The following is a 14969-nucleotide window of genomic DNA, read 5'->3' as shown; positions in this document are numbered from 1 at the left end:
TTGTTACAAAATTATTGTGTTAAATACATTTGGACGGGCATTGAAATCAAAATGGAAATAAATCGAATTTGATAAAGTGCTGAATACGCTTTTATGACTTCTCGAAACATGATGAGTTTCCATTGCTCGATTTGAGATGAAAAGAAGAAAGAGGCGCGTTTTGGAATAGATGCCTTAACAAGTCACGCTTTGGGATGGAGCAAATTTATCAAATTAGTGAAGACTTAACAGGAGGAGATACTTGGATATTTTATATAATTGAGGCTTTTGTCATTGCTTTTGGAGAAAATTGGAAATTGATTTAGCTTTTTTTTTAAAGAGTTTTCTATTTACGAACCCATCTTGATTTTAAAGCAAGGATAAAATATATATTTAGTTAGGCTAATGGCATTTTTTAACAACTAATTACTTACCCACTCATATCGATTTTACAACAAATACAAAATATATATTTAGTTATGCTATTATTTTAAGAATATTATATATATAAATAAATAAATATAATAATATAAAATAAAATAAAATAAAATAAAACACTAAAACAACATATCAATCCCTTTTAATTAGGATATTTAAAAATTCGAATTTAAATTTCTAAAATCTTTTTTAATTTGAATTTTTAAAACTTGTTTTATTCCTTATTTTGATCACCTGATCACCTATTGATCACCTGTCTTTTCCCTTCTCATATCATTTGTTTTAGAAATAGTTAAGTTCTGATTTGATTTCCTCTGTAAAAGGTTTGTCATATCAGATAGTTTTTGGTTTTGAAAGATATAGTCGGATATGGTGTTTTCTTACTAGATCTATCTGATTTGTATTTCGCCTTATGAAAAATGTCATTCTAACATCCTAAATAACAATTTCTTCAAAATTCACAATTTTTTTTTGCATAGACTCTTTACATATCATTCTTTCTTTGTTTCTTTCTTCCACTCATACATATCCTTCCTTTTTTCTCACTTTCTTCCACGTTTTGTATCAAAGATAATATATTATCTATTAGAAATTGTTGAGTGAGCGAGTTCATTGAAGTAAAAATCAAAGTATTTAGTGTAATATAAATTATTATTTTATTTCTTTGAATATAATTCAAAACGTGATGAGTAAATGCGCTTGAGCTTCCGTAGCTAGTAGACAAGAGTAATTTATGTGTGTATTTATTTTGCACACTAAACGCCACAATTTATTTGAGCGGCATTTGTAATGGCTCATTCCCGTCGCGGTGCAAACACATTTCAATTCTTTTCGCTTTGACTCTGGCGACGCCTCATAAACAATAATAAATCCCGCAACGAGAATATTTGTGTGGAATCAAAGTACAATCTGGCAGGCAAGCCATGAAAGCAAAATCCCCAAGGCGACGCCAGACGGCGTATTGCCTGAATCCCATAAAATGTTGGCTACGCCTGCCGGCGCCCAAGGCAAGGGGCGGGGCACGTGGTGCGGGACGTGCAGAGCAGTGCACGGTGCTCGGGGCTCGGGGCTCGGGGCTCGGGGCTCGAGGCTCGGTTGCCCGTGGGCCACCAACGCCTCCTCAATTTTAAATGTACCATGACGTGTCGCTATTTTCGTCAGGCTGAGGGAAAACTCTTTCAAATGGAATTCACAATGCACTGCGAACTAAGTAAGACAATCCAGACTAAATCCAACTGTCTGCACTCGCTGCAACATGACACAGAACATTTAAAATTATGACAGTTTTCATTTTCAGTGGAATTTGCTTTATTTTTAGCCACTGGCCGGCACGGGATCTCCTGGCTTTGCTTTTCCTTTGTTTTAAGTAAATTAAAAATATGTTTCTATGTATTTTTTGATGTTTAAATATAATTTATAAATGATTTGCCTCGATATCAAGGGTTTTACCTGATATGTCTGACCAGTCAAGATATGTTTCTAGTCCATTGCATAATGCATTTCACCTTCATTATCTAGAGGGGAACGAGGTCAGATCTCTAAAGCATGTTAATAAAATTGTCATGAAAGAGCGCTCAAGCAGCTGGATATGTGTATTCAGGCAGGCCAAGAGCAGGAGCAGCAGGAGCAGGACCTAAGCCTGGACCCAAAAGGTCAGACCTGGGCCGCAACCTGTGACACGCATACACAATGAGAGACATTGGGACAGATAGTGGGTAGGCGGACAGCTAGATTTTTAGGGGAGAGTTCGAAATGGGAATCTGTGAAAGTTGTTAGGCAGCCAGCTGGGCTGCTGGCCATAAATTAAAGGTAAAGGTATTCACTATCGCTCAATAATAGGCGACAATAAAAATTTATTACACTTTGACCACCATGAAATCATCGTTAGGCACTTGCGAGCGCACCTACACGCCTATGCAATTGACTGGAAGGACATCAGCAGGGCGATAAAGAGAGCGGGAGAGAGCGAGAGAGAGAGAGAGAGAGAGAGAGAGGGAGAGATTGAGAGAGAGAGAGGCAGAGCGAGAGGTCAATGAAAAATGACACATACTCTCACAACAGGGAAGATTGGCAGGAAACTTGACTCTAAGATGTCCGCCTGTCCGCCTGCCCGACGACCCGTCGATCCGCCTGCTGCCAGCATCTTATACGGCTGTCAAAGACCGCACTGCTCGTTTGTCACATTTAACAGATTTGTTATCCTGTCGAGTTAATGTCGGGCACACAACAAGCACAGCCAGGAGGCAGTCAGGCAGCCAGGCAGCCGCACATGTCCTGGCCTGGTTCATAAGAAATGCTCAACGGGACGACTTCGGCTAGAGGTGAACAACAACAACAGCATCAGTCAGACGAGTTTGATGTCCCTGTCCGTGCCGCTGCCTGGCAATAAAAACAAAAGATTGATGGCATTGGGCACACGTTCGATTTGTTTTCCTGTTGCTATTGCCATGTCCTTGCCTTTAGTGCTTTGTAATGTCTTAACATTTGACACATCACTTGGATTTTCCGACCCACATCGATATTGACGCACCCCCGCTCCCTGCGCCCAGGATATGCTCGTTAGTTAGGGTTTCTAATAAATTTGTGCAACACATTTCTTTTCCTTTTCCTTGCCCTCTCTCCCTGTCTCTCTCTCTCTCTCTCTCTCGCACACTCTCACCCTTCCCGAGCTCTGTCGTCGCTTGTAACATTTTTATTTGATAACATATTGCATTTGGCCTTCGTCTCTCGTGCCCTCGAATCGCATTGGGTGAGTGGCTCCCTCGGCAGTTACTAAAATATTGGATGTCTCGGACTCTGCACATGGTGCTCAACGTTTCCACAACCCACATTCACAGCCACAGCCACATCCGTATCCGCGTCCGCGTCCGCGTCCGTCTGCGGCTCAACTGGCCGTTGATTTATGGCGTCTGTGTTGGTCATTCAACTGCATTTGATTTAGGTTGTAAATTGTTGTATATTGTGGCCATGTCTGCGTTTCCTGTTCGCCTCGACTTGTTTTCTTTTCTCTGCGATTGCTGCTGCTGCTGTTGTTGCTGCCGTTGTTGTTGTTGTTTTTCTTTATCACTTTGAAATTTTTCGCTAATGAATTTATCGTATTTCAGCTGTTCTTGGCAAAGTTGCAAATAGTCCAGAGTGGATTGATTTACAGTGGTATCAATATCAATTACAGCGCCACATATGTTTGTGCTTGTAATGGGCGCGATAATGTGCTTGATATATGTATGTACATATATAATGAAAGATTACGCATATAGGAAATACAATTTAGAATTTACCATGCTTAAATATTTGAGTTATGTAATGAATAGACTGACTAAGAGAATAGATTTAATATACAAAATTGCTCTCTTTACCTTATCGAAAGTTGTGTTTATAAGGTATTTTATATATTAGATAAAGGTAAAATCATCTATCAATTTGAGAGAGGAAAGAAAAACAGATGAGATGAAATACAAATAGTTTTTATACAAGATATATTGAACTGTTTCGACAAAACATGAATGCTATCTGATTAAAGAGTTCACATTGGGACGGACAGCTAGACGGACGGATGCATGCACATTAACTCCTCGTCTATTGATACTGATCAAGATGATATACATTGGGGGACACGAGCACAGCTTGTCTTCTCTCATAATTCATTGGCAAAGCAGAGCTTTGGCCATAAGCCCGGTGCATGAGTAGCCCATGGCTGAGAGTCATAACTCGCATGGCGTGCCGAACTCATAAACCATGCGGACAAAGTGCCAGAAGGAAGAAATCTAGGAGAAGGAAACAGCAACAAGAAAAGAGGGAGGAAATAGAGAAAACAATCGAATGCACATTGTGTCATGTCATTGCCAAATAATATTTCACACGTAAAGCTAGCCAAACGGTTCGAATGACGAGGGCGAAACGAAAACCCACAGAAATGCGGAAAAATAAGAAATATTACGCGCACAGCGGACACTGAGGAGGCGGAGGATGTGAATCAGGGAGGGAGTGAGGGAGCGGAACAAATGCTCGCTGTACGTAGCAAGGGGCAGAGAAAGACGGAAAATCTACAATATATTGCCAACTATTATGTTATTGTGTGAACGTGCACTGATTTCGCCAGCCAGGCTTTGTCCACGTGCAATATTTCTCGGTTCCGGGCAAGGATTTGGCCGGAGTCCGGTTGCTGTTGCCGGGTGCTAATGCCAAACGATGTGGACGGTGCTGCGGAGCTGCTCAGCGTCTTATCGAGGCGTATAACATATATCATTGACACTTTGACATTGGCGAGCAACTGGGGACTCCAAGTGTGGGCCATGACCGACCGGATTTTAGTACTTTTCAAAATGGCACTTAATCATGGCAGCCGCCTGGCACAGGAAAATGCGGAAACTGGCACACACACCACGCGTAATCGCATGTGTTCACGCTTGAAAGGATAACGACGACGACGAGGACGAGGACGAGGAAGAGGGCAAAGACGACGGACGCTTGCTGTCGAGCTGCGAGGACTGCGAGGACTTTGTGTGTGTGTGTGTGAACTGGCCTCCTGCCGTCGGACGACCAAAACGAAATAAGATTAATGACTTGGCAGCGAACAAACGGAGCTGTACTCTGCATGAAGACGGCGCAAAAAAGGACATGCTGCCTGGCATTGGATAAATTGTTTGCTACTTGGACTGTCATTAGTCGAAAAGTTTGTTTGTTATTGTGTTAAGTGTTATTTGTGCGCATATCCAAGTGTCAGGCTGCCAAGCTGTCAGACCCCTCTACCTCCATCTCCCTCCCTCTCACTGTGCCTTAGCTACTATGTATATCGTTTATCACTTTCGTTTTGGACACAGCCCAGAAATTCGCATGTCATGTTTGGCGTCTATGATGACGCCTGAATCTAGCGCAAGCCAAACAAAAAATTGCCAATGACCACAAAATTTGTGAAATTAACAGACAAAGACCGGAACGGACTAGCGGATAGGGCAGCCTGAGGGAGGTAGAGGCTGAGATAGAGACTGTGGTAGAGACTAAGGGAGAGACTGAGATAGACCCTGTGGTAGAGGCTGTGGTAGAGGCCGACACTGCATACGTTTCGTGTCCTTTATTTGTGCATCTGATGGTAGCAACGTGACTTGGCGAGTTCCCGTGACTTGGAGTAGAGCCATAGACTGGTGTTTGCTAAGCCTATTAGGGCATGGGAATAATATGAAATGCGGCATTAAAACCAACTCAAAGGAACGGAAATAAACTTCATTTATCAAAGGCACTGCAATAGTCACCTATTTACTCGGGGTCTAGCAAATGTGTGAATTGTTTTAGCTCAGCTGCAGGCATGGCAAACACTCAGTTGAGTCTATTTACAGCTCTATCAAGCCAATCAAAGATCAATCACAATCAAACAAAATTTACCTAAATCGATGAGTAAATTCCGCATTACTTCCAGGAAATCCACAATGCGCCGAATATAAATGTTAGGTGAGATAATGCACACAGCACACACAGCTCGAGCTCTTACTCAACGATGAATATTTGGGCGAACTGTTCACGATAGATTTGTGTGTGCTGGGGCTCGCCTGGCCCACCGAGTCATCCATCAAATGCGATTTCAGATGCTGGCAACAATTATTTCGTCTATTTTATTTTTAAACCGAATTAACGTGGCTGTTCCTGAATGTGCTCGGGGCTTGTTATTGTTGTTGATGCTAATGTGTTTTTATTACGTGAAAATTAAATGAAAAGAACACGCATGCCAGTTCTCAAGATCATTTTTATGGCCGAGCCCGGGCCGGGCCGGACCGGGCCCAGAACTAAACTCAAACCCTATCTCTGACAGGCTCCTGCTGCGCCGCGTCGCAAAGTAGTAGGCGCTGATTGATAGAACAAAGTAAAAATCAAATAAAAAACAAAACATTCAACTATGCACGGCCTCTGCCATATTGCGGTGCCAGATCAAAGACCGCCCCGAGATCTGTAATGACAGCTTTGATCATTGTTTTGCCTTTGATTTTTTCCGGTTTGCTGCCCGTTGCCGATGCCTATGCCGATGTAGAGCGCCCCGGGCCGATTGCCGATGCTGATGCCGATGCCGATGTTGTTGCCGATGTCGAGGCTGAGGCCCGTATTCACATTTAGTACTCGCATTGGTAGCATTTTACGAGCTATTTCGCGCCTACTTAAGAGATCTTTCTGCTCGGCTCATTACGGTGCTCTGGCGAGTAGGCATTATAACACCTTGTTTTATGACTGTGTCATTTTGCTAGAAGGTCGAATCTCACATGCGAACATTATCATATAACAGAATAGATCTTTGTTTGTTATACTGCTTACACGTGTTTCTATACTCAATGTTTGATACTCTAATAATGTAAGAAAAATGTAAATAAAATAAGAAAATAAAATATGATAAATAAAGTAAAAGTTTTTTTTTATAATAATATTAAATAATATACTACAAACGTATTTCTAAAACAGAGCCTCTATACTTATTCTTCAATTTAAAAGAGATATAAAATAAATGTAAAATTTCAGCAATTGCCTAATTTAATTTTTACAGTGTTCCATATGGTTTTGCATTCGATCTAAACGTTTAACACGTGTGAAATGTTTCTGAATAATATAATAATTTATAATATATATATTAATATAATTTATAGTAAGTAGTAAAGAGACGAAATCCGCGACTCAATAGAATAATAAAGCCAGTCCTTATCAATTGGTTGCCAAAAAGAAGCGACTTGATACCCCTCTCATAAAAGCTTCTAGTCACTAATAATATCTTGGGAAAATACATTATTGCATCATAACATATCTATCATTTGTCATATATATGTATATCTTCCATTTATCCCATTAATAAATCTATTAATCTATCCTTTATACTTGTAAAGTATTTTTATTTACTAAAAAATTCTTAAAATAGATATATTTCCATTGTTAAATTGGCTATATTAATATCCATCTATCTTCCCATTTAATCTGTGGATCTATCTTTCTTTCAATTATTTATATTCCATGTCTATATATTTATACATGAACTCCTCTGGATTTATGGAGTTAGTTATCTACCATTCTGACCATAATGAATCTAGACAGCCGTCGTTTATTTTCTGTCAACTCTCCCATAACAAAGATTCAGTTTCTATGTCATCGAAGTGTGACAAATTCGATACAATGAAGATATAAGAAATCGACTAACTAAATACTCTGGATCTAGCTAATGGGAGAACCAATCAAGTGTCATGCGTCTAGTTAAATCTTGATATGCAAATTGAATTCATACATCAATATGTACTTAAGAATAGCCGATTGTATTAGTCGATCTAAAGATAATTCTTTGAATCCTTCACTAAGCTTCCATTGAATCCGGCGTGGTTAATCGCCGAAGAGCATGTTCAGAGATCCATAAATACATCAGCATGTAAGTAAAATATTTCTCAAAGCATGATGCGATACCCTCTGTTTCGTTAAAGCTGTCCAATTATCAAGACTTTTCGACTTCTCAATCTTATTTATTTTATGATGATGGTATTTGTGGGAAATTTTCTATTTGTGTAGCTAGATAATCAGTGCAAACACCACAAAAATGTCAAGAGGGATTGAGCAGAGAAAACAGCTGCAAATTTCCCAAATTTCTTTTCGGGGCCCACCACAAAATTTGTCCACGCCGCCTCGAACAATTTATGACATTTTAAAACCCCTTTCGAGTTCCACAGCGGCGAGCTACGCGCGAGGGCTACCAAATTAGAAAATACAAACACTTTTCAAATAAAAATCACGTAAACTGTCGCCTCGATTTCAAATGAATCGACTCGAGCGCATTCGGAATATTTGGAATTTGGACTTAGGCACGATTCACTGGCCCCGCAACACCATCATAAATAATGGTAGCTGCACTCTATTCCGGGAACCCTTTCGCCGGACGGACGAGCATCAGTTTAAATTTTGTTGCTGGCGCAACATAAATTCTGGAAACCACAAAATCAAAATTTATGTAACGCCTTCGCAGAAGAGCACAAAAGAAAATGATGATGATGAAGCTACCGTTGCGCGGGATGAGGCCGGCTAGATTTGAACAAATAGTAGGTGCTTCTGTTGTTAACATAGCCAATAAATCAGAGATCGTGAGCCAAGTCTGGTTCCCTCCTCCCACCAGCTGCTCCATCCCCTTTTCAGAAATCCGTTACCCTGCCCTTGCTCTCCCAGTCCCCGTAGCGCGTGGGCTCCGGCCCGGGCGGTCCCCCAATCTCACCCGTATGCGGATTGGTGTTGTTGGGCCAGCGCTTCAATGGCTCCTTCTCATGTGCCGGATGCGGCATAGTCTTCGGCAGGTTAGTCAGGGGTACTTCCGATAGCAGCTTTTTCTTGAACTTCAAGTATCGCTCGCTCGGCTCGGCTTTTGCTCGTTTTTTCTTCTCTCCATCGACTTCTTTTTCTTCAGGAAGAGCTTTGGGTATTACGGAGCTGGCGCTGAAGAATCGAACTGATACTCTCAGAAGACAGCTTGGACGAGCGATACATCGAAACATTTCGAATTGTGACGAAATATCGATAGAAATCTTAAATTTTGTAAACTTTTGTGTAGTGTATATTTATATATTTGTGTATATTTATATGCCAGTATTATTTTGTTGTTATCTGATTTGCTGAAATGTCAGTTTTATATCATGAAACTAAATAGTAGGAGCATGGCTAACTAACTAATTTATCTACGCCCGTAATTCATCCTGCTGGAAGCAGCTAGAGCTAACCAATATATATTCAATGCATAAATAATATACAAATACGAATATAAATTTTAGACATAGATGTATAATCTATTTTTAAGACGTATATCCTTGAGAAATATTTGTATTTTTTTTTAAATATATTTTATTTTTTCTTAATTGTAATATTAGATTTATATATAGTCAAAACAAAACCCATTTATTTTATTACATATAACTCAATAAAAAGTTATTTCATTTATTTGGTAATATTAGAAATTTTATTTAATATACATATATATTTTTTAATATATAGATATTTGTACTTGATTTGCAAAATAATATAAAGTACTCTAACCTGTCAAGACCCAAGCTCTACTCATATATATATTGTAGTTCTCTTCAAAATTTTCATGAACTAATTGCATTCATCATTTGTCAAGCACGAATATGGAGAAAGTTTTCTATGCTATATCTAAAAACTGGTTTAATAGATCCGCCCTCTCTCGATCGCTGTGCCTAACTAACTAAAAATGATCTCGCTTGCCACACGATTATCATTTGGTAATTGAGCATTCGCCATGCATGGCGTATCGCTAACAAAATTAGTTGAACGCGTCATGGCTGCGCCATTGTGTTGCATCTGTTTGACATGATGTACTCGAACAGCTTGTCCAAACAGTTTGACGTGAGCCTAGTTGACAGGAGAGATCAAGTGTCTGAGCTCAAAGCTCGACTAACTGCTGCTGCAGAGTTGACTGGCAGACAAACTGACAGAGTGACAGACTGACAGAGTGACAGAGTCTAATGACTTTGCAGCGAGTAGCGAGTAGTAGCAACGGTTGCGATAAAGATAAGCTACGAGTAGTTATTTCAACTTCCGGAAATGAGTAGCTAGTTGGCAGTTAGCTAAACAGCTAGATGGAGAGTCGGCCCGTCCGACTGTCTGTCTATCTGCCCGTCCAGCTGTCAGGCTGTCAGCTGGGGCCGTTAGCTGATTCATTCATTGATGGCAGCAATTAAAACTGGACATGTGTTGCTGCAACCGGGCCTCGAGATAGCGAAGCCTGCTCTGATCGTGTCAAGCGGACAACCATTCAACATAAGTCGCTTCGCGCCCGTCTCTGAGGCAACGCCTCACAGAGTCGGAGTTGGTGCTGCAGGCGGTGGAACTTCAAAGCATTTTAAATATGGCTTGTGCACATTCCAAACTGTGACAGAGAGAGGGAGGCAGAGAGTGGAGCAGAGAGCGGGAGCTGAAGTGCAAGTGTCTGTCACGCTGGCGCAAAGTCACAGCGACATTGCAAATTTGTTCTGCCATCCAACAGCCCACTCGGAATCGGAGGAGCTGCCTCTGCTGGCATCTTTTATTATGTGCTCTGGGCTTGGCCTCTGTTTTTTATTTTGTTCTGCTCTTTTTTTTTTTGGTTTGGCTTGCCCCGTTTTGCAGTGCTTTCTTGGGGCAACATTAAAAGTTGCCGGCTGTCAAGATTCGCATGCGTTTGCATCGTTCTCCTTGTTGACTGCAAACTTTCTTTCTTTTCAAGCCCCCGCCACAGCATGCGAGTTGCAGTTGGAGTTGGCTTCGGAGTTGGAGCTGCTGGCTGAGATTGAGGTTGTTAATTCGCCTCTGTCCCGTTCAGTGTGTCAGCTGCGTCTCCCATTGCTGCGCGCGGCAAAATTGAAATTGTTGCCTTAACGTTGGCATGACAATAATCTCGCAAATCTGTTTAAATTAAGCGAGACAAATGTTTCTTTTGCCCATGCACTCTGCTGGCAGGCCAATCAAGCCATCAGACGAACAGTTTTTTGCCGTCCTCTGCGCCTCAGCAGCCATGTCCACATGTGTCATAGTATTTATCTTGAGTATTTGATGCCGGCCTGACAATTTCATCTCCTACTAAATTCGAAAAAAATTTTGCGCAGTTTTGTTTTGATGTGAAACTCTTGCCAAAGTATTTCAGCACTCAATTTTATATCTTAAATAAAAAGCGCATTGGTGTTTGCATTTCTTTGGGTGAGAGGTTTGCGGGTAAATGGGTATTATATCTATCGAATCGAATTTTGGATTTCAAAAAGTAAGTGGATAATTATTATTTATAACTCTTTTCTTTATAAATATAAAAACTCAGTGCTACTATAAATTGATTGCTGATAATATAAAATATTTGATTAATTATTAAGCCAATTTATGCCTTATACTGAATGTATTTCAGCTTTAATTCAGCTTTGATATTTATTTGAATAATAATATTAACATATAATAATTTATATAGTATAATATTGCATTCCAAGAGCGCGTTTGATCACCATCTCGTTTTATCTCGTATCTCGAATTTGGAAAAACATATTTTAATCAGATATTAATTATCATTTTAATTAAAACTCCCAAATAAACTTCCATTATATAAAATAGTTGGAAATGAATTATCAATGTATTTAATATTTTTTTAATGAATTAAATATTAAATTAATTATTATTTTATTAAATTGACTCAACTATTACATACTAAGTAATGCAGACAAAAAGAAAACATATTCCCATTATATTAAATACTCTAAAATATTAATATTAATTATTAAAATACAGAAAGTACAGAAAAGTATTATAAATAAAAAAAAAAAAAAATTAATTTAACATCAAATTATACAGATAAAATCAAGTATTAACAAATATTACATACAAAGAAAATGAATTCCCATTATCTTACATATTACAGAAAATAAATTCTCATTCTATTAAATAAGCTTGAATATTAAATTTAGATTTTTATTATATTAAATAATCTCTAAATTTAATACTAATTATTAAAACACAGAAAATACCTTATCAACCAATATATATGCAATGCATAAAAAATATACAAATACGTATATAGATTTTAGACATAGATGTATAATCTATTTTTAAGACGTATATCCTTGAAAAATATTTGTATTTTTAATTTTATAATTTTTAATTATAATACAAAATAATTTATTATTAAATCTTACATAAATATATAAAATAATTTATTAATTTAATAAATAATATATTCCCATTATCTTATGTCTTACGGAAAATAAATTCTCATTTTATTAAATTAACACAAATATTAACTTTAAATTCTTAAAAAAATACCTCAAATATATTTCCATTAAATTAAAAATTCTTTAAATATATACTCAGTCTCATTTTAATTCCCATTCGCATTGACAAATATTGTCCGATTTTCAAATTTGAATTTATGAAACATAAACTTTTGTAGTCATAATTCACAGAAATTTTGTAGTAAGCTGAACAGCTTTAAACTATTCAAATGCAGATCATTCGTAAGAAGCGCTGCGAATTTATTTTTAGATTGCGAAAATATTTTATAAAACTTACACAGGCATTAATTAAATCGTATAAAATACGCCGACTGCCCGGTTCCTGTGGCTTTGATCAGCCGTCAAGTGGTTTGATCGATTTCCAACAATAAAAATTCACCGACAACTTGTTCATAATGAAGATCTGTTGTTGCCTCCACCTCATTGGCGATGTGTCTGTGGTCGATCTTGTTGTTTTGGTGCGCACGGCGCATCAATCACCCGAAAGCTACGTAGCGATCTCTACGGAGATCGGTGAACGGGGAACGGGGCTGGGGATTGATGTCGGCATCGTTGGGCGTTTCTGGTGCTGCGGCCCATTGCCGGAATGCCACGATTGCCCACCCGTATACTTGTTTGATCCTTTTTTATTTTACGGAACAATCGAGCATTTTCACACCGTAATAAAAACCTCAAACATGTTTGTAAAGTTGTTAATGCTGCTGTGCTGCACCATGTGTAGGTGGGAGCAACGCATAAATTAACATTTTGACTGCCAACTGGCGCGGCAAATGATCAAAGACACTTCTGTGCCGTCATCGTTGCGTTGATCATCGTCATCGCCATCAGACGGGCAGGCAGGCCACTGGGCCAGACGCAGCAGGAGTCGGAGTCGGGGTCGCTGGCGGAGATGGAGGCGGAGGCGGTGGCAGCGGCGGCATCGTGAACATCATTTCACGTTTACGATCCATCAACACGAGCCATCAAATTGTATACAAACAAACGCAACAAAGATCAAAAGCCATGTACCTACACACACTCACACTGACACTCACACTCACACGCATGCATACTAAATGCTCATTTCGAATTTCAGATTCATTTGAATAAAATCTGGAACCGGGTCCCGCCATTTGAGAGTTGCCTTTCAACAGCCACCGCTACCGTTGGAGAGACACTCTCCGCTCAGGCAATGCAAATGGAAATGGAAATGGGAATGAAAATGAAAATGGAAATGGAAATGCCTCTTCAGCTTCAATCTTAATACATATTCCACTCCGCTCCCGTGCTCGGCTAATTACTTATGTGTCGGCGACTCCGCGGCCCGAGTGTAATGCATTTTTCATGTGCCCCTCTGTGAGGATTGTCTTAATCCCTTGCGTACGTCGAGTGCGCACAAAATGTCTCTTATTTGTATGTGAAGTGGATGTTGATTTAGTTAAGAAGGCTGGGTGTCAAAAGGAAGCGCAGTTTCTATGTGTGTACTTAAGAGTTAAGAAGTATTCGTGTGGACTGAGAGGAGCGTAAGACATTTGGAAAGATGTGCAAATAAAGTTGGGCAATGATAAATGAATGAGTGTTAAATTGTCTTTTATAGAAATTACCATAAAAAACTTAAGTAAATATAATATACAACTGTAATTATTAAAATGAAAATAAAGATACCATTCATTGTTGATTACTTATTACATATATGTTTAGTTCAAGCTAATGATTAAGCATTAACTACATACATAGTTAATGAGTATTGGCATAAGGAATGTATATAGTAGCTTGTTTGTCTGTGGAACAATGGGCATATAAAGAGATCGAAAATAAATAAAAGGATTTAATATTTGATATTAGTATACATATAGAGTGATACATCATTTTCAGATATAGGTTATATATATGTATATGTATAATCAGGATTTTATGCTGTATATATCAAAGGTAAGCAATGCCGAAAAATAATATAAAATTGTCATAAATAAAGATATTATTATAAGTATTGTCTGAGGTATATATAATCAATTTGTATTTTTATGTAAAAACTCATGATTAGTCAAATAATATTATGCAAAGAGAAACATTTTTAAATCAAACATAGAAAACTGATATAAACTTCATAAAAAGTATTTAATATTTATTTATTTATTTTTATTAATAAGAAATACATGCATATGGGTAATATATATTATATCTAGTCAAATTAATTCATGCCTTGTTGTAAATGAAGCGAGTACTTAGAATGTAATTAAAATTGAATTTAAGGTTATCTAAGTACCTTTGAGGGGTATTTAAGCCCCATACAGTCTTATCGTATGACAGCATCGTCAAAAAGCTGCAAATTTATACGAGGGCCGTTTGTCAGGCTATAAAACTGCTCAGATTTAATGCCTATGAGCAGCATGTCAAATTCAATTTTATCCTGAAGATTGATATGGACCACCACCGACTGCGACATAGAGAGAGAGAGAGAGAGAGATAGTATGCTAGATGACGAGCGATGTGGACGAAAGACCCCAATAAAGTGCAATTAGCCAGATTTATGATTATCCCTGTTATGCACAAATAATTTTTGGACAATTTCAGATATGTCTACGACGGGCGACGTACGTTTTGGGCGAAAAGCCAGCGCATAATTTATAACACCAAACGTAAACAACAAAGAAGACAAATCGCTTTATTCACGGCAGTCATTCCGCAGTCGCCGCAAAAACACCCCCAGCTGTGCGGCACCAGGGGATGGGCTCTGGCCGGGGCTGGTTGAGGTTGGGCAAACACCCCTTTGTTTGTGATCTTCTGGTTGAGAAATATGGGCTGACAGCA

General features: G+C 38.7%; 1 protein-coding gene and 2 long non-coding RNA genes across 4 annotated transcripts; 2 read left to right on the top strand and 1 right to left on the bottom strand.

The window, feature by feature from the left end:
* The first annotated feature begins 837 nt into the window (after window positions 1–837).
* LOC122757214 lies at window positions 838–1851 on the top strand. The gene is made up of 2 exons (XR_006357153.1): window positions 838–1627; window positions 1715–1851. It is a non-coding gene; the product is annotated as an uncharacterized LOC122757214 (long non-coding RNA).
* Window positions 1852–7874: 6023 nt separating this feature from the next.
* On the bottom strand, window positions 7875–9044 carry LOC6576958 (succinate dehydrogenase assembly factor 4, mitochondrial). Its single transcript, XM_002002898.4, has one exon. The coding sequence runs from the start codon at window positions 8910–8912 to the stop codon at window positions 8556–8558; it is 357 nt and encodes a 118-aa protein (XP_002002934.1). The 5' UTR covers window positions 8913–9044; the 3' UTR covers window positions 7875–8555.
* Window positions 9045–10924: 1880 nt separating this feature from the next.
* Window positions 10925–13727, top strand: LOC116803917. Of its 2 annotated transcripts, none has more exons than XR_004363936.2 (2): window positions 10925–11167; window positions 13255–13727. It is a non-coding gene; the product is annotated as an uncharacterized LOC116803917 (long non-coding RNA). The 2 variants fall into 2 exon arrangements; XR_004363937.2 differs by lacking the exon at window positions 10925–11167 and adding an exon at window positions 12302–13183.
* Window positions 13728–14969: the final 1242 nt, after the last annotated feature.

The sequence above is a fragment of the Drosophila mojavensis genome, unplaced genomic scaffold, assembly GCF_018153725.1.
Source record: "Drosophila mojavensis isolate 15081-1352.22 unplaced genomic scaffold, ASM1815372v1 contig_36, whole genome shotgun sequence".
Lineage (NCBI taxonomy): Eukaryota > Metazoa > Arthropoda > Insecta > Diptera > Drosophilidae > Drosophila > Drosophila mojavensis.
Note: the sequence above shows the minus strand (reverse complement) of the source record. Positions and strands in the feature narration are given on the sequence as shown.